The following is a 25,681-nucleotide window of genomic DNA, read 5'->3' as shown; positions in this document are numbered from 1 at the left end:
ATGCATGCAAACACATTACTTCCATATCTGACTGTGCCGGAGATAAGAATGTTTGTTCAGGAGCAAGGATGAATATAAAGTTCACAGCTTGTATAAACAATTACAGTAAGCCTTTTTCTTTGATACAGAAACAAAGAATAAAAAAACACACGTGAGAAGAAGCTTGTCGTCAATTTAAACTCAATTTGACAACACGGTCTTCAGATGCTCGCGGCCACGCTGACAGCTTCCCCTCACTTCCCAAACGTAAAGCCTGACAACACGCGGATATGAAATTTCCTTTCCCGTGTTTACTCTCAGCCGTGACGAAATTTACACACCCCAAAGGCTGACGCACAGGAAGCGATGCTGGCAGAATCAATACAGAAGTTTGCGTTATCTGCTATCACCGTCGCCAAGGCCTTGATTTACGGCGGCTCATTCGTAATGAGCTTTAATTTAATGAACGGCCACTTAAGGGGGCGCCTGAAGTGCGTCAGTGCTGGCCAAAAAAACAGCCCGGGCATGTCACGTTAAAGACGGCACTGGGTTACAAATTGCCGGTGTGAACGTAAGCATATTTGTGTCGTCCTGACTTGTATACGTCTGAGGAGACCCCTCGTGACAGGGGTCACGTTGATAACGACATTGAGGGACGTAGTAACAACGCAACCGTCACTTCTTCCTTTTGTCTTCTTTTTTCTCACACACACACCCCGTGAGTGCAGCTTCCGTAGAAAAACATGGCAACCGGCCCATTGTACGAGTGACGTACGCCGTGCCGGTAAATGGCGCTCAGCTCCGATATGGCGCACATGGCGCAAAGTACACGTATGGAGTAATTCACTTCAGTGGGTGGGTGAGTGCGGGTGAGGAAGCGTCGCCGGGGGCAACGTCTCTGCAGACTTTGGCATGCGCCTGCAAAAGTTCATGACTCTTAGCTTAGCTCTTAGCTATGAGCTAACATAGCCATCTGATAAAATGATCCACAGTTTGATAACATCTGCTAGCTTGTTCTGTTTTCATTGATTCCACGACCGTGTTGGAAGAGCACGTGGGAGAGAGAGTGACAGAGAGATGAGGGGGAAGCACTTTAGAGAGAGGAAGAGTTGAGGGATGCAGCAGACAGACTGGACGCGCAATGACAGGAAAGGAAAGAATGTTTAGGGCGACTGAGAACGGCGGCGGAGGAGGAAGCGGGAGCTCCGACACAAGGCCCGGCTGCTCTAGGGCCGATTAAAAGCAGTCTGAGACACCAGGCAGAAGATGGAAAGAGTGTTTATTTTAGTAAAAATTTCCCTTTTGCTTGGTCCCGCCCCCTTCAATCGACAAAACACCGCCACAGCATCTTTTTGTTTGGTCTCGTCAATGGGAAGTGACGCAACAACACGTTCCACTTTATTTAGTACAAGCCGGGCTGCGTGTAGCAAAACAGTAATGACGATGGCGCTCTCGTAAAAAAAAAAAAAAAAAAAAAAAGCCTGCATAAACCAGACAGGTGACTCAAGTCGTTAGGGCCGAAGCTTGAGCAAGTCCAAAGTCATCGGCTTCCAAGAAAGCTGAACTCTGTTTCCTGCGAAGCCCAACCAGAGGTTACGATGGGGCACACCAGCAGAAAAACAAAAAAAAGGAAGCAGACTGGTAGGAATTGAGGAGCTGATGATTCATTGCAAAAATGAGACACGGGCAAAAATGACAAGAGAAAGTATTTTCACTGGAAAACAGAATATAGTAACTTCCTGAATCACCAAGGTCAGACAAGGTTGAAATTTCAATTAGATAAATTTTTAAATGATAATTTTTAAATTTGAAACTACTTTTCGAAATCAATGACGTGTTGGAAATTAAAACCAGATGAAGGTTTTGTTGGCTAATGTTGGCATTTTTGGAGCATCATAGCTGCCTCGATTGGCGATATCACAATGAATCATATCAGAGGAAAGTTCAGCATTTGGAAACCTGGTGATTCACTTTTGGACCATTCTCGTGAAAACATAAGAATGAACTTTCTTTCTCATCACACAAAAAATGCCACTTTTGTGGACACTCTCATGAGTCCAGTTACACTTTTGACAGCATTTGGATATGAAATTCTCCAATCTGGCTATATTTAGAAGACCCCCTGTGGCGTTTGAAGACCAAAGTGTCCTTCAAAGTGTGAATGGATGCGAGTGGTGAACTTGTGAGTCACTCATCTTAGCAACTGTTTCTTGAGTGGCGTCGCTACACATTACGTCTGTCTGGGACGGGGAGGGGGGGGCGGGGTACAAAAGCGAGAGTGGCATGGTTAGATGACTCGAGAAGGACGACCCTTATCACTGACAACGACAAAAGGCCGCAGACGTCACTTTGCTGCCCTTTGAACGCACGCCATATTCACCCCCCCTTTTTTTTTTACTAACTATTAACACACTCACTTTCTCTCTGACGTAGGTAAAAGGGGGTATGAAGGGGTAGCGAGTTGGGCTTGGGTTACCATGACGATTCCCCCGGACAGGATGCCTCGTCGGAATCACTCACGTGGGAGCGAGCCGGAGAGAATGAATGAGAGCCCGAATGACGGCGGAGGGAGGAAGGGGGGGGGGGGGGGAGAGAACAAGGTCGCGGGGAAACTTAAAAGTGTCCTGTTATGGGAGAGTAAATATTAACATTAAAAGGTTTGATGCTTTGGTTTCGCCTTTGAACGTAATCGCTGGGTTTGTTTACTCAAGAGCCTGCTGGAATTCCCTGAGGAAATGAGCGTGCTACATTAAAAAAAAAAAAAAAAGAAAAGAAAATAATGCATTTATTACCACTTCTTCCGATGGCCGTTGCGTCACGGCCAACGTTTCCCCTGTTTACAAATGACGCTCTGGGGGATTCGGACCTGACCCTAAAAACCACACAAGTCGCTTTATCATCCACCTGGACGTGGAAATACTCAGAGCCATAAAAAAAAAAAGATGGGGAAAACCAGCCATATCGCAATGGACACAGAGTCACATCGTGATGTTGTTGCCGGAGGTGGCAACACTGTTGAAGAGTAACTGGCCATAAAATGTCATCACAATGTTTGGCCAGTGATGTGGTTGACGGCAAATGTAAAGGAAGAAGACGAGGACGGAAAAATGCTTACGTGACAACGAAAAGTAGAGCAACTGATCATCAACAAACAGAAACACTAGTAGACAATATAACATTGTTTATCCTCAACAAAAAGTGACAGTAATTGATATGATATGATATGATAACTAGCATGATCAACATTTTTGTGCCGCCTTCCTTGCATTAAAGTAACAAGTGAACAACAACATTAGCAAGATGGCCATGACGGTACAAATAGAGTATCTACAATATATTTGATGCTAGTATGTATGTGGGTGGTTCTCAGAAAGTGTGGTCTAAAACAAACTTGTTCAAAAGCAGGTCAAAATAATTCTAGGCTATAAATCAAAGCTTCCCGGAGTGTGCGCTGACTAAATTAAGATAGTTCGCACTCATCCACTTGTTGAATGTCATGGTCCACGCCATTGTGTACCAGTGCATCAAGCACATAAGTAAAAAAATATCAATCATGTTTACATTTGAGGAGCTCACTGACTGACTTTACATGACGAAATGGTAAACAATGCAAAAAAATGCTTTCATCCCTAATGACCGCCCCTAATTTGTCACACTAAAGTAAGTTGCGAACAACAACACGAGCATGTTTGCTCAGTAGGAGAATACGGCCATAATCACTCTGAATACGTTTAAATTGGCGTGTTAAAGAGACTTCGGCAAACAGCGTCATGAATCGGGCAACTGTGCGGGCGCAAACCGCCAAAGGTGAGCGAAGAGTGGCGGGCATTGAAATGATGCGAAGCCTGCGTAATAATGTGTGAACGCACGGCCCGGCGGCGCACAGGAAGCCCAGTGTTGCGCGGCTGAGAGAAGCTTGTGTGAGTAAAGTTTGTCTGGCGGCGAGGCCGTGTCACAGGTTCCCCTTCCTCCCCGATGCCTTTGAGGTCGCTAAGTGTCTCACTCTGTTTCTCCTCCCGTGGCGCTTTAACGCACATCGGTGATGTCATGGGTAGCGCGTGAAGGCCACACACACGTAGATGCACAAACATGCACAAACGCTGATGCCCGGCGCGCTGCACAGGCACCGCATTTATACGGCCACATGCCCATAATTACAGTCCGCACGCCCATTTACACAAAGCCTGGAGTCCCCCTTTTTCAGCAGGCGTGCGCCAGTGTGCTGTTGGAAACACTGCCAAATATATCCAATGAGGTTTTGAAATGGTGAAAAATTGTGGGCGTGTCCGCTCGACACGGTGACGCCGCGCCCCATTTGGCTGTCAAGTGTCAATCAAAAGTGACCCATTTGCTCTCCGACATATTTGAGTCACGGCAACAAATGTTTGGCTGTCACTTTTTCGTAACGTGCACACACTCATGGACAACGATGAGGCGCTCTGAAGCGGCCACTTTAGCAGGCGAGGCGGCATTCAAATAAAACAATTAAAAATGATTGCGCAAAATCATTAATGTGATCAGTGACTAACATAAGTGGATATCATTAGATCAAATTTGTTCGTGACCTTTGACCTAGAATCACATGTGGCTATAATGTCTTACTACACATGCTGTGGCTGTGGGCCATACAGCACAATTTCATAATAAAAGTGTTTGAAAAGTTTTGTATTGTCTAAAAGCCTTTAATTATCGCAACCATAAAGTCTTACGGGCATCTGTGCGTGTGTGTGTTGTTGATCCTGCAAACCACCCAGGAGACCCCCATCATGAGCGCAAAGCAGGGAGAGTGACTAACTTCACTCTTTCTTTTCTTCTCCACCCCAGCTGTGTCTTCAAACGGCCTTTTGATGTGGCAAATGAGAAATAAGGACCCCGTGTGTCAATATCATCTCCCCTGGCTTTTCTTCCAGGTCGCCCACCTGAGAAATGAGCTCGCCAGTCTTTCGCTTGGTGACCGTGATTGCCGCGGTGGCCATTCCGCTCCCGCACAAAAATGTCCCGCTTGCCAAAAATTACCTGACCGCATCACGAGTTTATGTTTCCTTCTTCCTTCTTAGTTTTCTCTCAGTTTCTTTCCTTGTGGGTGCTTTAACTTAAAAGTAGTGTATACACACTGATGCATGATTCCTCTGGCATGACTGGAAAGTCATTTTTGCCCTTTTGCAACAGTGGGTCACGCTTTACTGCACCTGACGGAATCTTTCCAGTCAGTCCTACTCAGCTCAATATGCAGTGTGCATGTGTGGGGTGTTTGAGGGGGGAAATGCATGAAACAGAACACGAGTAAAAAAAAAAAAAAAATCATCCCTCCATTTTTGGTGTTATTACCAGTGCTGGTGAGATTCATGAAATTAAAATCTATCCGTCGTAACGTTTACATTAAGGAACATTTCTAAGTGTTGCGTGTAAAGTTAAATAACATACACCGCAACTCTACTGCACTGAAAAAGTTGAAGCCACTATGACAAAAAGTTTGAACATTTAATTCAGAAAAATCCATCATGTACCACAGGAGGGCGCCTCAGTGCACTTTGATAGTTATTGAATTATACATATATATATATATATATATATATATATATATATATATATATATATATATATATAGTAAAACTGACTTAAAAGTGCCGGATATTTAGTTTTTAGAGTAATCGCTTAATTTAAAAAAAAGAAATTGTGTTATGAGTGATCCTCAGAAAGTTTTCCCCTCGAGTGAGTGGGGGAGGGGCCACAGTCAATTAATTAGCCACCCGTGCACTTTTTCTGTTTGCTTTGCTCATCTAAACATTTCCATTCATCCTTGGAACGATAGTGTGAGGAATCTTGTTTGTGCCTCGTGTGTGTTCGTTATATATGTATGTTGTCATGCTGTCTGTCCTTCGTGACCTCGCTGAGTGGGCACCCCACCCACAATATACAAGCGTGCGCTCATGCCTCTGAAAAAAAAAAAAAAATGCATGGATGTGCATGTGTTCTCACTGTTTCTATGCAACGAGTCTCGGAGGCCCCTTCTGGTCCGGTCCTGGACAACACTTCTCTCTCCTATCCGTCGCTCACTCCTCACTCTTTCCTTCACCCTGGGGAGGGAGGAAGGGAGGGAGAAAGAAAAAATGGGAGTGTGTGTGTGTGTGTGTGTGTGTGTGTGTGTGTGTGTGTGTGTGTGTGTGTGTGTGTGGTGGGTGGCGGGGCAGTGGAAATAACAGGCTGCTGTCTCAAGAGGGGCAGAAAAAGAGCCAGGGGTGAGAAAAAGAGGGAGAGAAAGGTGTTCTCTCCCTTCATATAAATAACCTCATTTTGGGGGTGAAATAAAATGACCTCCAGGCATGTGCGAGTTATGAAAGGCACGCGAGTGATGAGCTGTGCTGATAACACGTATAGACAATGGGCAAAGGAGGAAGCGATTTGGATTGGGAGATAGCCAGATATGAAGAGATGGGGACATGATTGGCGCGCTGATGCGGCCGCAGGAAGTAGCGCAAGATAGGAGCTGGCAGGGATGGGAGGGGAGAAAGTGATAGAGGAAAGAAAACAAGAAAGAAAAAAAAACACAACGGAATCTTTAAAGAAAAAAAAAGTTTCGCAAAGAGAGAGAGCGCGAGAGAGAGGGAGGAGAGTAGAGGGGCAAAAGGGAGGGGAGAGAAAAAGAGAGAGAGTGCGTGTGTCTGTGTGTGTGTGTTTTTATGAATGAAGTGAGTCACTGGCGATGTGTCATAGGCCCGACGTCTTTATAAAGGAAGTTTTAAACAAGCCTAAACACTTCACTTGCGCGCAAAAATTGGACTTACCACACATCGCATCCTTCTCTCTCTGCATTTCTCTCTTTTTCTCTACTCTGCCCAAGTGCCTCTCTACCTTCCAAAAACATCTCAAACTTTGCTCCAAACTTCGAAAAAAACAAAAAGTTGGACGAGATTTTTTATATTATCCCCCATAATTCACCTTGTCTCTAGCGCGCTCCATCAGAGGTGTGAGGACGCACTTTGCTCCTCATTTGGACTGAAAAGGCGCCAAAGGAGAAGCCGGAGCACGTGACACGTCTTGCCGGAGCGCCCGTTGATTTATTGTTCTTTTTTTTTTTTTTTTTTTTTTAATTTATTTATTTGTCTACCTGCTGTTTCCATTCTTTTGGATTCGAACCAATATGAAATGTAAGTGAAAGTGTGAATGGGTAGATGTGAATTTAAAAATAAATCCAGTATAGTTAGGTTGGAATTTGAACAATAATGCATGAAAGTCAAAATTGTGGGAATAGTAGCCAAAATTTTGGATGTACAGAATTTCAGCGCATGTTTTAAAAGTCCTGTTTTACTGTCCCGAACTGATTCTTGTTTGGAGGACGCGTGTGTTATTTTGTCTTGCGGTTCACCTGTAATTATCAAGCCTCCAGTGTGGCTTCAGCACCACTATGGTGCCCTCCTTTTTGAAATGCTTGTATTTGAACTTGAAAGGCAAAAAGAATGAATGAGCTTACTGTTTGCCGCGCCTGACTTGGCCCCCGGTCTATATAATTTATAGCGGCAACACACGCGCCTATCCAGTTGCAGGTGTGACAATCAGCTGCATTCATTGCACGGCTTTATCCAGGCCAGGAGTGATGCTGATGTTAATGATTTGCCTGTGAAAACATGAATCTGTCACCGAGGCTCAACGCAGGGGCGCCCCGTGCCAAGTCTGGAGCTATTGTTTATATTATGGTGCAATATCTTCCCCTGGAGTTGACAGCAGGGGCCCTGAGGTCATGATCACTAGTGCGAGATGACAGCAACCTCTCGGTTAATTGCTTCCGTTTTCCTGCCCTTCTTTGCAGTGCTGCTCGATTCGTCGTCCTCTCTGCTCTTCTCGCTGCTATTGGCCCAGCTGCCCGTCTTCACGTCCGCCACCCCGGTGCCTCAGCGGCGGCCCAGTGAGATGGACAAGCTGTCCAACCAGACCAAAAATCTCATGAAGCTCACGCAAGAACTGCTGGTGAGTGCATGGGGGGGTCAAACTCAAGGCCAGTGGGCATGATATGGTCCCATTAGCTGCTTACGGCTCGAATTAGAGGGCAATCATTACCATAGAGAGCAACAGCTAGCTACACGTCTAATCCGTAAACAAACACAGTGTAGCTGTAAAACAACATACAAAGCATCATTTCCCATTGAAATGAATGGAAAAGCAATCAATTTGTTCCCGCCCCCCAAAATGGGTGTCTTTTCTCAAATAAAATTTGCGCTACAGCTAACATGCCAAAACAGAAAACACGACTGCACTCAATGTAGTTTTTTTGCACTTTGTCACATAGCTCTAATTTCTGCTCGTATCTTGAGACAAAAAAGAAGCTGAGCGACGTCATGTATTGATAAATTGTTTTTGGTTTTGTGCTTGTGACAGCGCTTGCTAACTATTGCACCAGAGCTTAATTAGCTAATAGCATTAATTAAAGGGCTAATGTTATCTACAGGTTTACCCTGCGGCCTTTTTGCGTGCATTTGTGAGCTCAGTCATTACGTAGGACTCTGGTCAGACTTAAGCTGCTTTACCCTACTGGCCAGAGTCCGTGTGCAGGCTTAGACCAGAGTAGAGATTTGACTGAGTGATCTCACTTGCGTTTTTTTTTCATCCAAACGGGCCCACGGAAAGCTGACTCAGCAACCTTATGTCACCCGACTCACGACAAGGGCATAAAGAAAAATAACATGACAAGAAGAGTCAAGCTAGTGGTTTAAAAAAAAATCCATGCCAAGACATTTCTCGCCTCCAGCTCAAGCGAACATACCAATCATGAAACAACAACAAACAATACTGTACGAGTTGTTTGCATGAAATCATGTTTGGGTTCTGCGGCAAGACTCTTAAAGTGTGATTGGAGAGGCGGAAGCTTGAATTTTTCCTACCGCTAAATCGTATTGTACAAACACGTCTGGCTGGAAAATCAGATGTCGAGAATGTAGCCAAGACTTGTCTCCAGCTGGCGTTTTATAACAGGTGAAAATACATGCGGATCATATCATGGCATCTTTGGTTTCGCACGGCTGAGCCACATTCTATTTTTGCATTATGCAAACCTTAAAACTCTTTGTGTTGGGGAGATAAAGCCAAAAATAGCCTCATACTCTCTCTAGTCTTGATCGGTTGGTGTGCAGAAGAAGTGTGTGTTGTGCGTGTGTGTGTTTGAGGCTATCACTGTCGCCATCGTCTAACCTGTGGTTCAGCTCCCAAAAACACACACGCACACATCAAGGAGCATTGGGGACAGTATTTGACAGTGTTCAGTAACATGGAAGATGTCTTTTTTTCTTATTGTGTGGAATTTTTGCTAAAAAGAGGACGTCGTTCGGAAAGATAAATAGAATAGGAATCCGTGGAAAGTCCCAGCTTGAGCGGCAATGAAAGTGATGCTTTTAAAAGAGGAGCTAGAGCGTATACGTTTATATAAGTTTCTTGCGACAAAAACACGTAAACGTGGCCAAGTGTGTCCGTCCGGGGGCAAAGATACACGTGCGCATTTTTGCGGTCCGATGCTGCATATTGAGGTTTTCTGTAAATAGTCACGGTTGTGTAGGTGTGGTGGAGAGTTGTTTGACTTTTGGTCGCCACAGCAAAGTGACTTGATAAAAATCGAGCAAGATTTATCACATTGCTGTATTTGCATTCAGGAAGACGGAGGGAGGCTGGACGCTAAGTTTTGTCGGGTGAGGTCATGAGCCGCAATGAAGGGAGCAAGAAAAGGGAGGATAAGCGGGTGAATTAAAAGATGGAGCGGCGAAAAACCACGAGAGATGAAGAGATCAGGGAGCCAGAGTGGTGTGTGCGTGTGTGTGTACCTGGCATGAACGATGGATAGACAAAAGCTGCAGAGACAAAACAGAAGACAACAAAATAAGAGCTCGTCTTTAGAGACACAATGCGATGCATTCATGCCGAAAAGACATCAACACAAACAACAACAAAACAAAAACACTGCCAAACATCAGGCCCGGACAACATGTTTGCACAAAACATCTCTGAACGCTAATCATCTTAATGTTGTTGTGTTCCTCTCCACGGAATGACGCATGCCGCATCGCTCATTTATGTTCATTAGCAGCCGTAATGGCTCTCGCTAAGCTTTCTACTACCGTGTCACAATGACTTACAAGTTTCTCAAAGAAAACATTCGCAATTAGCCACAGATGACGCCCAGAACAGACTAATGATGTCAACAGGCCACGCCCCCTCGAGCCTCAACGTACAAATACTACACTTCCGAAAACCACTTTCAAAAATGATGAACGGCAGTTAGGGAAAATGTTATCGCTATCCGAGTAAAAAAATTACAGTCCCGCAATTTTGCTGTTTTTTATGTTGTTGTTAACGTGAGGTTCGATAATTCAACTGCAGACCACTAGATGGCAGCACACTTATTTAGTCTGAGAAATTTGAAGAACAAAACAGGAAGTACCGTATTCCAGCACCGCCTATATAAATGATTGGATGTAACATGCTGCAATACTTAATTTTACGGCTAGTTTGGGTTCATTTATACATTTTGGGCCATGTTTATTGGTTTATATTTTTAGTTGATAAGTGACGTTTTCTAGTTTGGAAAAAAACATGCCTTGTTACATTGTTACGCTATTTGTAAAACATTTTTATAATGGTTACCTATCTCTTTTACTCTTTTTTACTTTAGTAACTGTATTTAAAAATGTAATTGGAGACTTCAAAAGAAAGAAGTGCTTTTTAAACATGTCGACAGAGTCGGGTATTACTATGCCGCGGATTTCACTTACTGCAGGGGTGGTCTGTTATGTAACGCCCGCAATGAAGGGGGGGATTACTATCAAATTACCACTGCTCCATTCACCTGCATGCATACTGTTTACCCCCCTCTGGCGGCCCGGATGGGAACTACAGCAGCGTGAGAGCAGACGTTGGCTGACAACACAAGCTGTAGCTGGGCAGTGGGCAGTACTGCGTCATTGCATCTTTTTATAGTGACCCTGGAGTTTCCCTTCAGCTGTGTGCTGTCGCTGCTCACTGCCTTCTTGGTCACGACATGCGTTGTTGAGTGCACAAAACATCCTGTGGGTTCAGGTCACTTATTCGCATTGTTGACACGTGGGGAAATGTACTTGAGTCGAGATATAAAAAAAACTGTATGGTAAAAGTTGAAGTGCTTCTTCAACTGCTTAAGACCCCATAACATGAATTCAAAGATTTGTGTCTAAATAGGACTGAGATGACGTTGTACTGGATGTTGTGACACTTGCAGTATTTCAGTTTTCCGCATTTTTTTGCCTGTTAGCTGACAAGCTAGCTGGTGGTTAGCGCCGCTCATCCCCACCCAGTGGAATATATTCCTGCCACTGAAGGCTTTAAAGAGGAAGTGACATAACAAATTCTTTACAGCAATATTTTCTATGTGCCCCCACTCGCCTAAATACCGTACAGATGAATATTGTGTTTGTAGAATATAAATTAAGCAGCTAAATTAACTTGTTTTTATTCATCTCAGGGAGTGGCCATTTTGTCATTTGCAGCCGACTGAAAATGACGACACAGTGCCTAAGGGCTTTTTTCTGGGTTAGGTCATGTGACATTCACGAGCGGGTATATATTCACGGCCTAATTAAACATTAAGGGATGCGTCATACGGGAAAGATGCTAAACAAAGTAGTTATCCATTTTGCAGGTCATAGGGAAGGTATTTGATTGACAATGGAGTGCTGGGTGATGTCAGGACATTCAGTCGCCACAGGATTTGAGAGCGGCGGCAAGGGCTTGATTTTTTTTTCTTTTGAAGACAGATTTTATAAACTTGGATTGTTTTCAATCATTTAAATTTGACGGGGTTGTTAACAGCATTATTTTTCTGCATTGTGAAATTGAAGGTCAGAGTACACAAAAGTACAAGTATCTGTTTTGATAACTTGACACAAGGCGGGCGCGGGGTGTCTCTGTTTTAATAACTAGCAACCCCCAAAAATGCTGAATTAGCCATTGATAACTTTTTTTAACGTCGGCACCAAACCATTTTGTCAACATGAGTAAAAAATATGTATCTGTTGTCAAATTAGTCAAGTTATGTAGAAATACCTGGAAAATCTACTCGAGTACAGTAACCAAGTACTTGTTATTTCCCACCACTGACATTTGGGGAGGTTGAGTTCGAGTGAACTCGCAGCGACCCCGCTCGACCGCACGTCCCTCGGCGAGCGCTACTGTCTGAAAGCGCAGGAAACAAAGCGTCTGCCGGCTAACGCTGTCACAGCGCTAATACTTTCCTCATGCTGCCGTGACTTGTCTGAGGGATGAGCGAGCGCGAGTGTGCTGATGCAAGATAGTGACGAGCGGCTGTGTGTTGTTTTCTCCTTCAGAGGGAGCATGCCTTCGACTCTGACGTGGAGCCCCACAGGTTCAGGTCCCTGCCAGAAATGAGCAACAGATCGGCCAATGATCTCAACAACCTTGAGGTAATGCCCCCGATAATGTGTTTCTTCTGTGTGTGCGTGTTTCTGGGAGAGGAGCTGGCCTGTTTTCTTCGCCTTCCTCGCGCAGTTACAGCACATCTTGCCACACCCATGCTCAGTCTCTCAACTATTTTTTTTTCTTCTCCCTCAGCTGAAGCCCACACTCTCTCAGCTGCACGCTGACCTGAAGCTGTATGAGCACCACTTTGAGTGGCTCAACAGGGTGTCCAAGAAGCACCACCACCCGGCGCTGCCCAAGCTGGTGGAGGTGATCAAGGAGATGAAGTCGCTCATCAATCTTCTGCACCGTCAGGTGAGAAACTGAGCTTCAACTTTACTTTGAGTGTGTTGAAGCAGTTAAAAGCCATGCATCCATTTTTTTTTTCATAACGTGGGTGGGCGTAATGAGCCTATCCCAGCTGACTTATGGCCCTTTTCCGCTGCAAGGTCCCTCGGCTTGCTCTAGTTTTGAAACTTTTCCATTCCACAGAAGTCATCCCGAGAGAATAAACCCTGTCGAAACTAGCAGAAAGCTGCAAGTTGCAGAAAGCTGCACCGCCCCGCCCCCCCCAAATGTTTAGCTTTGCCCATGGATGCCCCCCCGACAAAAAAATGGCTTCAAAGCTCTACATTTGTGCTAGTCCAGCGTCTTTTCTTATATAATACTGTAAAAGTTACTTGAAAACAACACGCTCAAGATGGCGCCAAAGCCTTTTCTAGTATCAAAGTAGTGCTTTGGTGCCAGTCGAGAATCTCCTGTACATGGTAGAACAAGCAACCCCCATTAGTTGAACTTCAGAATTTGACCATTTTTAATTTGATTGAACTCACCTCAAAACCCTGCCTCATATAAAAGTACTGCTTTGGTGGCATCTTGTGGCATCTTTGGAGTTTTTCTGTGAACACAGGGAAATAGGTTAGTCCAGCCGTGAGTAAGTATCTGGTTCGAAATCAACATAAAGTGCCACAAGACGGCGGCATAGCACTGCCGATAGCCAAAATGTAGCAAATTTATGGAAGGTTGAGTAAACTAATCTATGGTTCATCTTTGCCAACAGATGCAGAAGGTGGATGCGCCGAAGCTGACCCCCGCCACCCCCTCCCTCCCACCGCACCTCCTTTACCAGTTTGACGTGCTCCAGTCCAGCCAGGAGCTCCTCCACCACTTCAAGCTTTTCTGCGATTGGGCATACAGAGCTTTCATAAGCCTCAAGCCAAAGATCTCAAAAACACAGCTCAATGAGAATTCATCCAAGTGAGAACGGGGGAACGGGTTGTTGTCGGTGTGCAATGTTGTCAACGGCATCCCAAAAGGCCGCGATACCAACTAACGAACGGCATGTGCGGAGAATCCGATTTCTTTCCACCAGAGCCAAATGGGATGCGTTATAATGCCACGACAATAACAATCTCCCAGCGTAACTATGGTGATCATTATTTCCTGCTTTTTCCTAGTTTATGACCATGTTATTTATGTATTTATTTATTTATTGACTGTTAGTCATTTATTTAATGTTATTTATTTGAAGTCGTTGCCCGTCACCTGGCATCTTCATTTCTTTATTGACGTGCATTTATTTGACCACATACTTTGTGTCTCACTGATCTCCGTAGCACTTCCTGAACGTCTGATAATTGTTTCTCTTTCTAATTATTTGGTATTTGTGCATTTATTCATTTGACTTTATTCCAGTAAATGTGGCATACATCTGTGATTGTCACATTTTTGTCCACACAGTAGTGCCCTAAAAATAATAGTTTAAAAAATCCTATGTGCCAGTTACGTCACGTCAAAGCCAGAATGGAGGTCTAAGACAAGTGAATGCTTTTTAGTGCCAGAGTCAAAGTATCTATTTTTGTAACGCCTGTTTCTCACACTTTGCATGAGGAAACATCTCTAATGTGGTAAGGTTGTTTGAGTGGGCCCTGTTGTTAAGCACTGATGGACCTGATTAGATTCTTTGCACAAAGTTGTAGGATTAGCTTCTTGGATGAGTGAGGGGGCTGATTTTGAAACAATGCTTTGGGATTTAAAAGATTTTCTTTAAGTTAAACTCTAAAAGTCTTAAAATACTATGTATTGTGACACTCTTAAAGGTGTACATAATTGTACATGAATGTAAATTGTTGTACAGTGCTATCTGTGTTATGATGTTTTCTACAATATAATTTAGATTACCAATTTTCTCACTATCATTTTTCGTTCCTTCCTTTTATAGTATTTGTTACAGTATTGGCTATTTATTTAAGTAATTTGGTGGAATTATTTATTTTTGTGCTGCAAAGGAGCAAGTCTCCTCTCCTTTTTTTTTTATACTTTTATACAGTTTGTATTCTAGTACACTTAAATTACGATATGTTAAATTATTGTAACATCGAGATGCCTCTTCCAAACACTGATTGGCCTCAATGTGAAATATGTGCCTTGGTGAAATAAAAACTACAGAATGTGCAAATGGGATGGATATATTATTATTATTTTATTATTATTATTTTCATGGCGCAAATGACTCGGGCTATGTTCAGGATGACTCCAGATCCACAAAACACATCTATTTTTTTCCAAACTCAACCAGCTTTGAATGGCACGCCCTGTAAAAATTGGAAAACTATTTTCCTTTGACTTGGAACGATAATGCCCACAATATAAAATTCTCTGGACCGTGACTGGAACGTGTGAAGTATTTCAAACACGGCTCACTAATGAGCACTACATTTCCCAGAGGACTTTGCGCCAAAGCCAAACGATTCAGACTCGACGTTTTAGTGACAGAAAAAAAATGAACTTTTACATCATTGTTTGCAAATTATATCAAAAGGTTTGCTGCCAGTATTAAAACTAGGAAAATACATGGGGGGGGGGGGGATTGAGCACAAAAGCGCTCTTGTAGGAAGTAGCAAGCCAATTGGAAAAGCTCTTCATTTGTCTCAAATGGCCAATCGCTAAGGTTGTTCTTGGAGGGCGGCTTCGGGCGGAGAACGTTAGTCTGTGCTGTTTATTGTTAAGGTTGTGTGGATTAGCACTGCGGTATGCATCTCATTCTCATTTTATCAATAATATGGCTTACGAGGGACAAGATATGCGACGAGTTTCGCCCTCTTCATGCATGTAAATATCGAACATTATATAGACGTGGCTCTGCCTAGACGAGAGTCAAATGCGGGCCAGTAAGTAACGTTGACTGTTTTGTTGACATTGTAAAGAAAAAAAACTGTGAGTTTTGTGTTTATGTTTTGCTATCAGATCTCACTTTAGGGTCACGCGAGGACATTTTGTGTGATGCTAATTGGTGTTTGTGGCTAGCAAGCAATAATATGCTGGGAAATAACAGCGGGCAAATATAGTGGAGAGTTAAAGCTCGCAAGGAAGAAATGAGGCGGAAAAGGTGGGACTAGGGGACATTCTTGTTTAACCACGTGTGAAGAGTTGACACTGGATTATTATTTTTTTTCCCCACGTTAGCTTTGTGTGGAGTTGGACTGGCAGCTGCTGCTTCCGGTGGTGGGACGGAATTCCAACACTACAGCAACAACAAATAAGAATGGAGTGGATGATGTGTAAGACTATGCTCCAAAAGTGATTTGAATCCAAGGAACACCCTCACCTGTTATGGCAAACTCTGTGGCCACTCTCGTGGTCCAAGCAGAACTCTTGGCTCCACAATCCTCCGCCTCCCTCTCTCCTTTCCCCTCCCTCCTCGGCTCAGGCGAGGAGGGTGAGGATGACCGGGAGAGAGATGACCTGGTGGAGAGCAACAAAGGCATGGTGGCCAACGTGGAGGTGGTTCTGGACATGGAGGCCTCGTCGGTGTCGGCCCAGCAGGCCGAGCAGTCCGAACAGTCCGAGCAGTCCGAGCATCCCTTCCAGTGTCTGGATTGCGGCAAGAGCTTCAGGTGGTCGTCCCGGCTCACGCACCACCAGCGGAGCCACAACAATGAGAGACCTTACCGCTGCAACCTTTGTCCCAAGGCCTTTAAGGGCTCCTCCGCGTTACTCTATCATCAAAGGTACTCCCATACTTGGTCTGATATATTTTTTATAGTTTGGTCAGCACTCCTTTTTAGGCCTTCACCTCACACCAAAAGTTAGGCCAAGAGGCTTTGGCCCACTCATGACCTTTATGTGAACAAGTCCAATTGAAAATGGATCCATGAGTGGTTTATCGCACTGCCAACTGATTGCCTTTGGTTGCACTCTAGTACAGCTCTCAGGACACATCCTGTATTACACAAGGACATGAAAGTAGCACAATGCATCAGTGCAAACAAAGAAAGGGAAGGTGTGTGTGTCATGTTTTTTTTTTCCCGTTTGTTCAGGTCTCACTCAGGAGAGAAGCCTTACAAATGTCAAGATTGTGGCAAAGCCTTCAAGCGCTCCTCTCTTCTCCAGGTGACGACCTTTACGTTAATGTTTGTTATGATGCTGGGAGACCAATTTTGAATGTTTCACAAATATACATGAAATTGTTTGGGATCCAAAAATATTTAACGTGGCACTATTTGCTCTCCACCTGAAGGTGCATCAGAGTGTCCACACAGGAGTGAGAACATTCTTGTGTCCGTATTGCCCCCTGACTTTTAAATGGAGTTCCCATTACCAGTACCACCTGCGCCAGCACACCGGCGAGTGCCCGTACCCGTGCGACACGTGCCCCAAGGCCTTTAAGAACTCCAGCAGTCTACGGCGACACAAGAACGTCCACCTGGGTCTCAAACCTTACACCTGCAACGTGTGCAACAAATCCTTCACTCAGTCCACCAACCTGAGGCAGCACATGAGAATCCACACGGGCGAGAGGCCCTACGTGTGCGGCGAGTGCGGACGCAGCTTCACGCACTCGTCCAACCTGGCGCTGCACAAGAACTCGCACTCTGGCCCGGCCACGGGCGGCAAGGAAGGCAAGGGCGGGGAGGGCGGAGGGCCGGGCCGCGACATGGTGGAGGTGGTGGTGGTCAGCTCAGAGGAAGAAGCCACATCCATGTTGACGGCTATGGTGGGCTACGTCAACCAGGAAGGGGGCGACGGAGTCGGGGTGGGGATGGAGGAAGTCTTCCTGTCCACTTCCACAGCTGCCCAGGATGCAAACCTGCTCCCCGAGCTGGGCTCGGTTCCGTCAGGGGAGAATGCGGCCGCATCCCGGGCCATCGGGACGGAGGTCCACCTGAGTACGGACACGGGCGCCAGCCTGCTGCTCTACACCTGCGGCAGCTGCAGTCACACTTTTGCTACACGGAGCGACTTGGAGGAGCACCAGTCCATTCACGTGGCTTCGGGGGAACGTGGCTCCGGTGGGGAAGCGGCACCGGCGGAGGTAGGGGACGGATTGGTCGGGACCGGCCACCTGCTTGCTGACTTTGAGGAGGTGGTTGAAACGACCGCAGCGGCTGAAGGTGTGCACACAGCAGAGGTACTCCTTGGACTTGCTGACCCAACTGATGAGAGTAATTCAGTAAGTGATGGAAACCGAGCCAAAACCGTCATCAATCTGAAAATGTCCGAATTTTTACCGAATGTCTTTCTGTGGTTACTCCTTTTAGAGTGTGGGCGCCACCCAGGCCCAGTTTGACCTTCTGCAGAGCTTCAACAAGGTGATTCAGAGCTCCAAGAGTGTCGAGCCAGAAGCTCCAACCGCATGGGCAGGGCTGTCGTGTGGCTACTGCAATAAATCTTTCAAGACCAGCGGAGGCCTCAATCGACACGTGTCACTGGTGAGGATGTTCCTGAGAACGCGTCTGCCACTAACGACGCTCTGCAAGATGTTGTTTATTGACTATCTGCAGCCGTTTAATTCCCTTGAAATAACCCGCTTGCGTTGCCCATCCAGATGCACTCTCTCTCGTCCCAGTCCCGCTCCCAGTTCAGCTGCTCGGCCTGCGACCGCTCCTTCCCTCTGCTATCCTCGCTTCTCACGCACCAGCACTCCCACACCCCCGAGCAACGTCTCCTGGCCGAGGCCGAAGCGGAGATCGTGTGCCCGCCTTCCCTTTCCTTGTCTCTTCCGATGCCCTCCTCTCCTGACAAGCAGCAGGAGGGAACGAGGGACATTCAATCTGACGTCACAGCCGTGAGCAAGGAGCAGGAGGAACTGCCCGCCAAACTAGCGAAAAACTCCAAAAAGGCCAGCGGGTGCAAGAACACCAGCGCGGGAGGTAATACAAAAAGAATTACACACAGATGATCCAGTTGTGTCAAAAATTAGGATGAAAAGACCATACAGCGCGACTTAGTCTTGAGTATATTGTGTCATAATATTGGTCAAGCTAACCCTGAAACATGTCCATCAAAAAATAGCAGCAACTCCAAATTGACATTCCAACTCGAATGAGTCAATGCATTCCAGCATGGGTGGAAATTCCCACCTCGCTTTCTTTCCTTTGGTACAGAGCGGCCGTATCGCTGCTCTGAGTGCGGGAAAGCCTTCAAAGGTTCGTCGGGGCTCAAGTACCACATGAGGGATCACACCGGGGAGAGACCCTACCGCTGCACAGAGTGTGGAAAGAGTTTCAAGAGGTCCTCGCTGCTCTCCATCCACCAACGGGTGAGCAAACACAAAAATATTTGGCTTAGTTGTTTTTTTATATGGTCCTCATCTTCTCGCCTAGGTGCACACAGGTGTGCGGGCATTCCAGTGCCCTCACTGTGCTCTGACGTTCAAGTGGAGTTCGCACTATCAGTACCACCTACGGCAGCACACGGGCGAGAGACCCTACGTATGCAAGGAGTGTGGCAAGTCCTTCAAGAACACCAGCTGCCTGCGAAGGCACAGCCAGATGCACTCAGGACTGCGGCCGCACGTCTGCAGCATTTGCTCCAAGTCCTTCTCGCAGACGTCAAACCTCAAACAGGTCAGCGCCGCGTTCCCCTCGACCCAATTTGATTTACTGTTCAGCCCTTCATCTTTTTTTTTTTTTTTCCCCCCCTTTTGAACTCGTCTCCTCAGCATGAACGCACCCACTCGGGCGAGAGACCGTTTCGGTGCGGCCACTGCAACAAGTGCTTCACGCACTCCTCCAACCTCCAGCTGCACCTTCGTACGCATTCCTCGCAGAAGGACTTCAAATGCCCGTACTGCTCCAAAGAGTTCGTCATGCACTCGTACTTGCAGAGGCACATCCGGACGCACGGCAGCACCCTCCCGCTGCCGTCCGGCGAAGGCGCCGGTCGGGACGGTGTGTCGGTGAAGGCCAGCATGGGAGGGGTCACCACCACCACCACGCTCCTCAACCCCATCACCTTGGAATCGTCGGGAAACAACGGGAGCCTGATCGTGTCTCAGCCGGCTCTCAACATCCCTGTCAACACCTCGCAGAACTATTTCATGATTCAGACGGCCAGCGGCTTGCAGCTCATCCCTTTATCAGGTCCGGCCCCTCCGCCGGCCCCACCTCCGCCACCCCCGCCGCCATCCCAGCCCCAAAATTTCTACCTGCTCCAGTGCCCCTCGACCAACGGCTCCCAACCGAGTTTGATTCTGGTGCCCACGGCCAACCGGCCTCCGGCGGCCCCGGAGCCCGCCGGTGTCCCCGTCTTCCAGACTCTGCAAGCATTCAACAGCCAAACGCTTGCTCAGTTTGCAGCCATATCGCCACAACACCAGCAGCCCCGCATCATTCTCACCAACGATATTAAGAACACAAATGCGCCCGTCGCCTCCCTCCCGCCCAACTCTTTACTCCGCAGGCCCATTTTAGGGAAGAGCAATCGGACAGCAAGGGGCAGAAGGGGCCGCAAACCAAAATCGGTCCTCCAGAAAATGGCTGAGACGCCGAGCGCGGATGCAACTGGCGGTAATGCGGGTGGCGTGACCCAGCCCGACGGTCCCGCCGCCTATTCGAGCTCATCGCCGAACATAGCATCAAACTGCGCACTTTCTCCGTCTTCCACCGCTGTCTCATCCACTTTGGGATCACCACAAGCCAGCGTTTCAACATTACTTCCTTCAACTTCCAACAACAACGCCCAGACGGAACTGACCGAAATAAATTCGGCAAGGACCTTGACCGAGAACCAGTTTGTGTTCTGTTTCGACAACGAAGGCCGAGCGAAAGAGGGGCTGAGTGTTGACGAGGGAGGCGAGTCGTTTGTGTTGCAGTTTGAAGCAAATGAGCAAGGGGATGCTGACAAAGAGGGAGATAAAGGCGGGATGATGTCGCTTCTCCAGGAGTGGGGTGGGGAGAAGGCGGGTGAGAGTCAATCAGGAGAAGAGGAGTGCGGCCAGGGGGGCTCTTTTGTCTTCCACTTTCACGCAGAGGAACCGGAGAGCGATCGGTGCCAAGCGGGCTTCAGCCAGGAGCACGACAATGGCTTGGTGCCACTCCACGGTCAGGGTGTGGTGTTTGGAGTCGGCGATGAGGGCAAGATGGAGCAAGAAGCCGGGGAGGGTATGCAGATGATAGCCTTGATAGAACGGGAGGGGCCGATGATGGGAGAGGATGGCGCTGACTGCAGCGCAGCCGCTGGTACCGGGGGGATCTTCCAACTGGAAGGAGGGGATGAGATTGTCATCATTGAGGTGAGCACCAGTAACTTAATTGAGGAACGGATGGAGGCGGTTGTCGATGCGGACATTTCACAGAGCAGCGATGGGAAATCGGAGGGCGGAAATGAAGACGCGAAGGAAAAGTCTTCCAAAGAAAACTGTGCGGATGATACAGATGGTGCTGCAGTCGGAGATGGACTTCTGCCTAAGAGATGCACCACTCTTACGAATTGAGATGCAAAGCTCGCACAATGTTGGGCCAATACAGTTGAAATGTCAGAATCCACCGAAAATGCACTATAACCTTTACAGGTGAACTTAATTAAGAGCGTAGGAAAGGCAAGACCTGTTGTTCCAGTCAACTCCTTGTTAGAGAGCAGCAAGTTGTGCAAAAAGTACCAAAAAATGATGTACCTGCAGAATTCATAAAATGAGAGAAGGTCAAAGTAAGGTTTTTGTTTTGTTTTGTTTTTAATAAATCATGACTGCACTCACATTTTAGGTTCATCCTGAAATTTCCCCTGAAAAACCCAAGGGAGTAGTGTAGAAATAGTAACGGTGTCAGTGGATGAATGGACAGGTGCCTCACTTTACTAGCACTTTACTTTCAATCTCCTGGAACTGATAGCATGCAGTTAGGGCAGCAAAATGTGTCGTAATGCCACAGTGCCACATGTTAGAAATGTTATACATTCAAATAGGCTGGGCATGAATTTATGAATTGTCCTTAATATATTAGTTGAAATGACACCATCAAAGGCACTCAATGTATTGTTGAGCTAAGTTTTTGTGAATATATAGTATATATATAAATTGTCAATTTGTTCACAATCTTCATAGTAGCTTAATAAACGTCTTCATGAATAAGATTATTTTATTTCTTCTAAATAAAGCGGATATGTACTCAACGTGAGGTAGGTATATTTTGTGTTGCGTTGCCATTCACGTTAAATTCGTCGCATTGCGGAATGTACGTACGCAAACGACGTAAGCTTCCATGTTGGAAATAGGACTGCTAAATTAAGACGGAGAAGTGTGTATCCAGGATAGCAAAACTGCGAATAATCCATTCCGGTTATTCAATCAAAGGAAGCAACACTCCACGGACTTCGCAATATCAAAATAGGCATTTTTCTTCCGAACATATTTTGGGACGTGCGTAAAGAAGGTATGTTGGACTGGCGGCAATTGGTGTTTTAAAAAGGGACCGTAAAATCACGTCGACTGCCGACTTCGCCTTAAATGGTCAGTCATCGCAGGGCAAACAAGCACACGATTTTATAGTTCAGTAAGTTGAGTAAAAGATGGTTGATTAATTTGTACCGTAGTGGTCATATCAGTAATAAATGTGAAGCATATCAATGTTGTGTAGGTGATGAGGTGCATTGAACGCGTCTTCTCTAATGCTTTTCAATCGGCCGACTAAAGATGCTTTCTGCTTGTAAACATTAAAAAATGTTGGGTGAATGTTTTTTTTTTGTTTTTTGTTTTTTTGTAGGAGGGAGCTTTTTTTGGGGACTAGCGGATGTTGTCCAACTCCAAGTAACCATGGTGAGGTTGGACCTGGATCAAGTGGTGCTGAGGAGGATGAAGGAGGATGACGTTGACATGGTCAAATCTCTCATAAAGGTTTGTTCGTACGATAAATAAAATAAATCTTACTGGCAATATTTTTTGTCTGAGACGTAAAATGTTAGAAAAGTGCTTGAATTTCATTGAAGAAATGGTTGAGCTCATCTCCGCAGTGGTACTTAACATTGTGGCTGTCGTGTCAAAATATTTGTGTGAATTTGTTGCAGGAGGGCTGCCAGGGCATGGAAAACCGCCTCATCCTGCACATCCTCACTCGTCCACTCTGCCTTTTCATCTTGGCAGTGTTCTCATCCGCCCTACGCTGCCTCATTCACTCTTTCATCCTGGCCCTGGCCATTCCCGTCTTCCTGCTCATTATCTACCTCAAAATCACCATCCCGCGCTCTACTGGGGTTCTGGGCTGCAGCCGCCCCTCCTGGGACTACGTGGGCAGCAGTTTCAGGGGGCCGGACGATGAGGTCCTACAGAATCCTTACTCGAGGATCAGTGGCAAGAAAGTCACAACAAAGAAGGTTAGTAGGAACCAAATATCGTAAAATTTACAACAGCAAATCTATAGTAGTTGTTTTTTTTCCCATCTTTTTTAGCCAAGACGCAGAACTGGAGCCAATGAAAAAGACAAGGAAGCGTCAAAGGAGCCAATCACGCCGGAGAGGGAACAAGCGGCGGGTCAGGTGTGGGTGGCAGAGAGCGAGGGCGAAATCTTAGGCTGCCTCTTCCGAGAAAGCGAGAAGCGAGCCGGTGTTAGAAGGTTCTGTCGGCTGGTGACGGGCAGTTGGGACCGCAGGCAGGGCCTGGCGCGCTTCTTTGTCCATAGCCTGGAGCACAAAGAGAGGGAAACGGGGGCCTTCCGGGTCTATGCGCACGTGCCCTTCCCGTCCAAGGTGGGCGAGGTCTTTTTCAGGAAACTGGGTTACCTGCAGCTCGGGGAGGAGGCTGATGATGAGGACGGACAACTGGAGAATCCGGAGAGAGGCTTTCTGGGATTTCCACTCACCAAAGTCTTCTACAAAGACTTGTGATGCACGAGTGACTTAAAGAGACGCACGCAAACTGGACGTTTCATCAACAATGCAGCAAAGCCACCGCTGCGCCACGGAATGATATTGAAGTCAGCTAAGTATTATTTATACACATTTTATTTATTATCTCCCCCTAAGAATGTTATGCTGTCACACGTGCAGGTTTGTCTGTTGTCTCTCTTCCTATCCATTTTTTCCGTGTCGTTTAAAATGATCTTTTAATATTTATTGCTTATGGAATCAGATTAATGTGCAGGACATTTTCTTATGACAAAATAAAAGACAGTTCATTTGACAGGTAAATTTTACATTTTAATTCATGGCTGATAACACCTGTGAGCTTCCTCAAAATACATGAGGGATATAAATCATTTAAAAAAGAAAAGATCATTTCGTCCCAAAATCGGCATGACGGCCACGTTACAAATACAAAAAAATGAAAAATTGTTTCCTGCATTTATCTTAGTTTGTAAATTGCTATTGTTATTTATTTACAAACTCACTGATAAGAATAGCGGGGTTGAGCATTTTCGCTCTGCCCTACAATTTTCGGAGCTCCCTCCTTGGCCCATGCCGAGCTCCTAAATCAAGTGGTTCCCTGACAGATGGATAAACAAACCGACCAGCGTTGACTCGCACGCTCTAGAAAAATACCGCACGACTAGACGAACCTCAGATGGTGTGAGTGAGCGTTGCATCAATCTGCCACCACTTTCAGACCGCAGCACCGACGGGATGTTTGTACCATGCTAATGTGAGGGAAGGCAGGTTTACCTCCCATACATACTCCTCAAACGCTCATCCACGCAACTTTTTTTTCCACTTGTACGAGGGTGTAACACTTACATACACCGGTAGCAGAACTACGCTAGCCATTTTTTCTGCTGAAACGCTTCCAGACACACAACTAGGAATGGGCAAGTACAAATAACAGGAACGGGCCAATACCTGCCTTTATTTCAAAGTATTAGGTTCTCATGAAGGATGACGATACCAGGCACCGATACTGAAAGTAAAAAATAAATGACAATTTGACATTAAGTCTTCCTAGCCAATAGTTAGCGCTACCCTGTTTGATTCACCAGTGAAACATCATCAGCGTCAGCAAGACAGAAAAGTCCTTGTTTGGAATCATCTGTCATTGTGTTCATTGAAATTGTATGTATTGTATCAGAATGGTATCAGTACTTGGTATCGGTGCATACTTAAAAGTGAATACCAAACATCCCAACTAGTGAGATAATAATCTCACCTGATGTGAGCACGCACACGCAGAACAACACACACCCTGCAAACTCGCTATCGTGCAAGCTGCACTTGGAAGCCGTCGTCCTTTAATTATCTCTAATGAAAAAGCTTCGACACCCGGTAACACCGCACTGTTGTTACAAAATGCTTGGTCAGACTTTTTCTTTTGGGAGGGGGGTGGGGGTGCGTTAAAGTTGTTTGTACTCTTTCGGCCTCTTTTCTTCTCGATGCCAGAAAGCAAACACCTGTTAGCGGGGCCCCCGTGCTCGCCCGATCTGGGACTATTACTGTTGTCAGGAAACAGATGTGAGTTCACACACTGGAAAGAAAGTGTGTTTGTGACTGCGGTCATGTGCGTCTGCACGGTATGGCTGTGTGCGAGCGCACGCGCACCGGGCCGGGCGTGGGCGTACTCGGAAAGTGTGACTCTGCATTTCCTACACTCGGGCCCTGGCGAGGGGTTAAAGGCGCTGGTATGTCTGGCCGGGAGAATCTTCTGCATGCATCTACATACGAGAAGATGTGACAAAAGTACTCACACGCTGTACTTGTGTAGAAATACAAATACTCTCCCCAAAAAAAGACTTTTGAAAGTCAAAGTACGGATTCAACTGCTATAAAAAGTCTACACACCCCTGTTCAAATGCTATTTTCTCTGATAAATTAAAAAATGTCACTATAATGTCACCTACAACTCAATTTTCGAGGCAATGTACAAATAGTAAACATCTGAGACTATGTGGTTGCAAAAGTGTGCACACCCTAAATGCCATGTGGCTGTGTTGACATTTATTTGTAAGATAAGATGACCTCAGTCGAGTGCGGTCAATTTAGGAAGTGGTTCCAAAGAGTTTAGTTTGGCATTCGATCAGCCACTTGGAAGGAGAAAGAACATGGGTCGGGCGCGTAAGATCAAACGAGCAGA

At 46.1% G+C, this 25,681-nt stretch overlaps 3 protein-coding genes and 1 long non-coding RNA gene across 10 annotated transcripts; 3 read left to right on the top strand and 1 right to left on the bottom strand.

The window, feature by feature from the left end:
- Window positions 1-5,920: 5,920 nt before the first annotated feature.
- LOC148392425 (uncharacterized) lies at window positions 5,921-13,290 on the bottom strand. The gene is made up of 3 exons (XR_015861064.1): window positions 13,245-13,290; window positions 9,786-9,812; window positions 5,921-6,056 (listed from the first exon to the last, which is right to left on the bottom strand). It is a non-coding gene; the product is annotated as an uncharacterized LOC148392425 (long non-coding RNA).
- On the top strand, window positions 6,741-14,869 carry il11a (interleukin 11a). The gene is made up of 5 exons (XM_088388120.1): window positions 6,741-7,127; window positions 7,787-7,944; window positions 12,321-12,416; window positions 12,565-12,726; window positions 13,472-14,869. The coding sequence occupies exons 1-5, from the start codon at window positions 7,121-7,123 to the stop codon at window positions 13,670-13,672; spliced, it is 624 nt and encodes a 207-aa protein (XP_088244246.1). The 5' UTR covers window positions 6,741-7,120; the 3' UTR covers window positions 13,673-14,869.
- Window positions 14,870-15,308: 439 nt separating this feature from the next.
- Window positions 15,309-21,760, top strand: znf628 (zinc finger protein 628). 6 transcript variants are annotated; one of them, XM_088387872.1, is made up of 10 exons: window positions 15,443-15,581; window positions 15,670-15,799; window positions 15,877-16,421; window positions 16,731-16,803; window positions 16,931-17,863; window positions 17,952-18,122; window positions 18,239-18,563; window positions 18,798-18,952; window positions 19,017-19,259; window positions 19,355-21,760. In XM_088387872.1, exons 3-10 carry the CDS (start codon window positions 16,024-16,026, stop codon window positions 21,125-21,127), a joined length of 4,071 nt encoding a protein of 1,356 aa, XP_088243998.1. In that variant the 5' UTR covers window positions 15,443-15,581; window positions 15,670-15,799; window positions 15,877-16,023; the 3' UTR covers window positions 21,128-21,760. The 6 variants fall into 6 exon arrangements, with proteins under 6 accessions (XP_088243993.1, XP_088243999.1, XP_088243994.1 ...); XM_088387871.1 differs by having other exon boundaries at window positions 15,452-15,581; window positions 15,658-15,799; XM_088387867.1 differs by lacking the exons at window positions 15,443-15,581; window positions 15,670-15,799 and adding an exon at window positions 15,309-15,441.
- Window positions 21,761-21,866: 106 nt separating this feature from the next.
- nat14 (N-acetyltransferase 14 (GCN5-related, putative)) lies at window positions 21,867-23,805 on the top strand. 2 transcript variants are annotated; one of them, XM_088388294.1, is made up of 4 exons: window positions 21,867-22,138; window positions 22,392-22,522; window positions 22,693-22,998; window positions 23,074-23,805. In XM_088388294.1, the coding sequence occupies exons 2-4, from the start codon at window positions 22,442-22,444 to the stop codon at window positions 23,506-23,508; spliced, it is 822 nt and encodes a 273-aa protein (XP_088244420.1). In that variant the 5' UTR covers window positions 21,867-22,138; window positions 22,392-22,441; the 3' UTR covers window positions 23,509-23,805. The 2 variants fall into 2 exon arrangements, with proteins under 2 accessions (XP_088244420.1, XP_088244419.1); XM_088388293.1 differs by having other exon boundaries at window positions 21,868-22,061.
- The last annotated feature ends 1,876 nt before the right edge of the window (window positions 23,806-25,681 follow it).

This window comes from Syngnathus floridae, chromosome 10, assembly GCF_059516105.1.
Source record: "Syngnathus floridae isolate MCC-2025c chromosome 10, RoL_Sflo_1.0, whole genome shotgun sequence".
NCBI lineage: Eukaryota > Metazoa > Chordata > Actinopteri > Syngnathiformes > Syngnathidae > Syngnathus > Syngnathus floridae.
The sequence above is the reverse complement of the archived record's forward strand: the minus strand, read 5'-3'. Positions and strand labels throughout refer to the sequence as shown.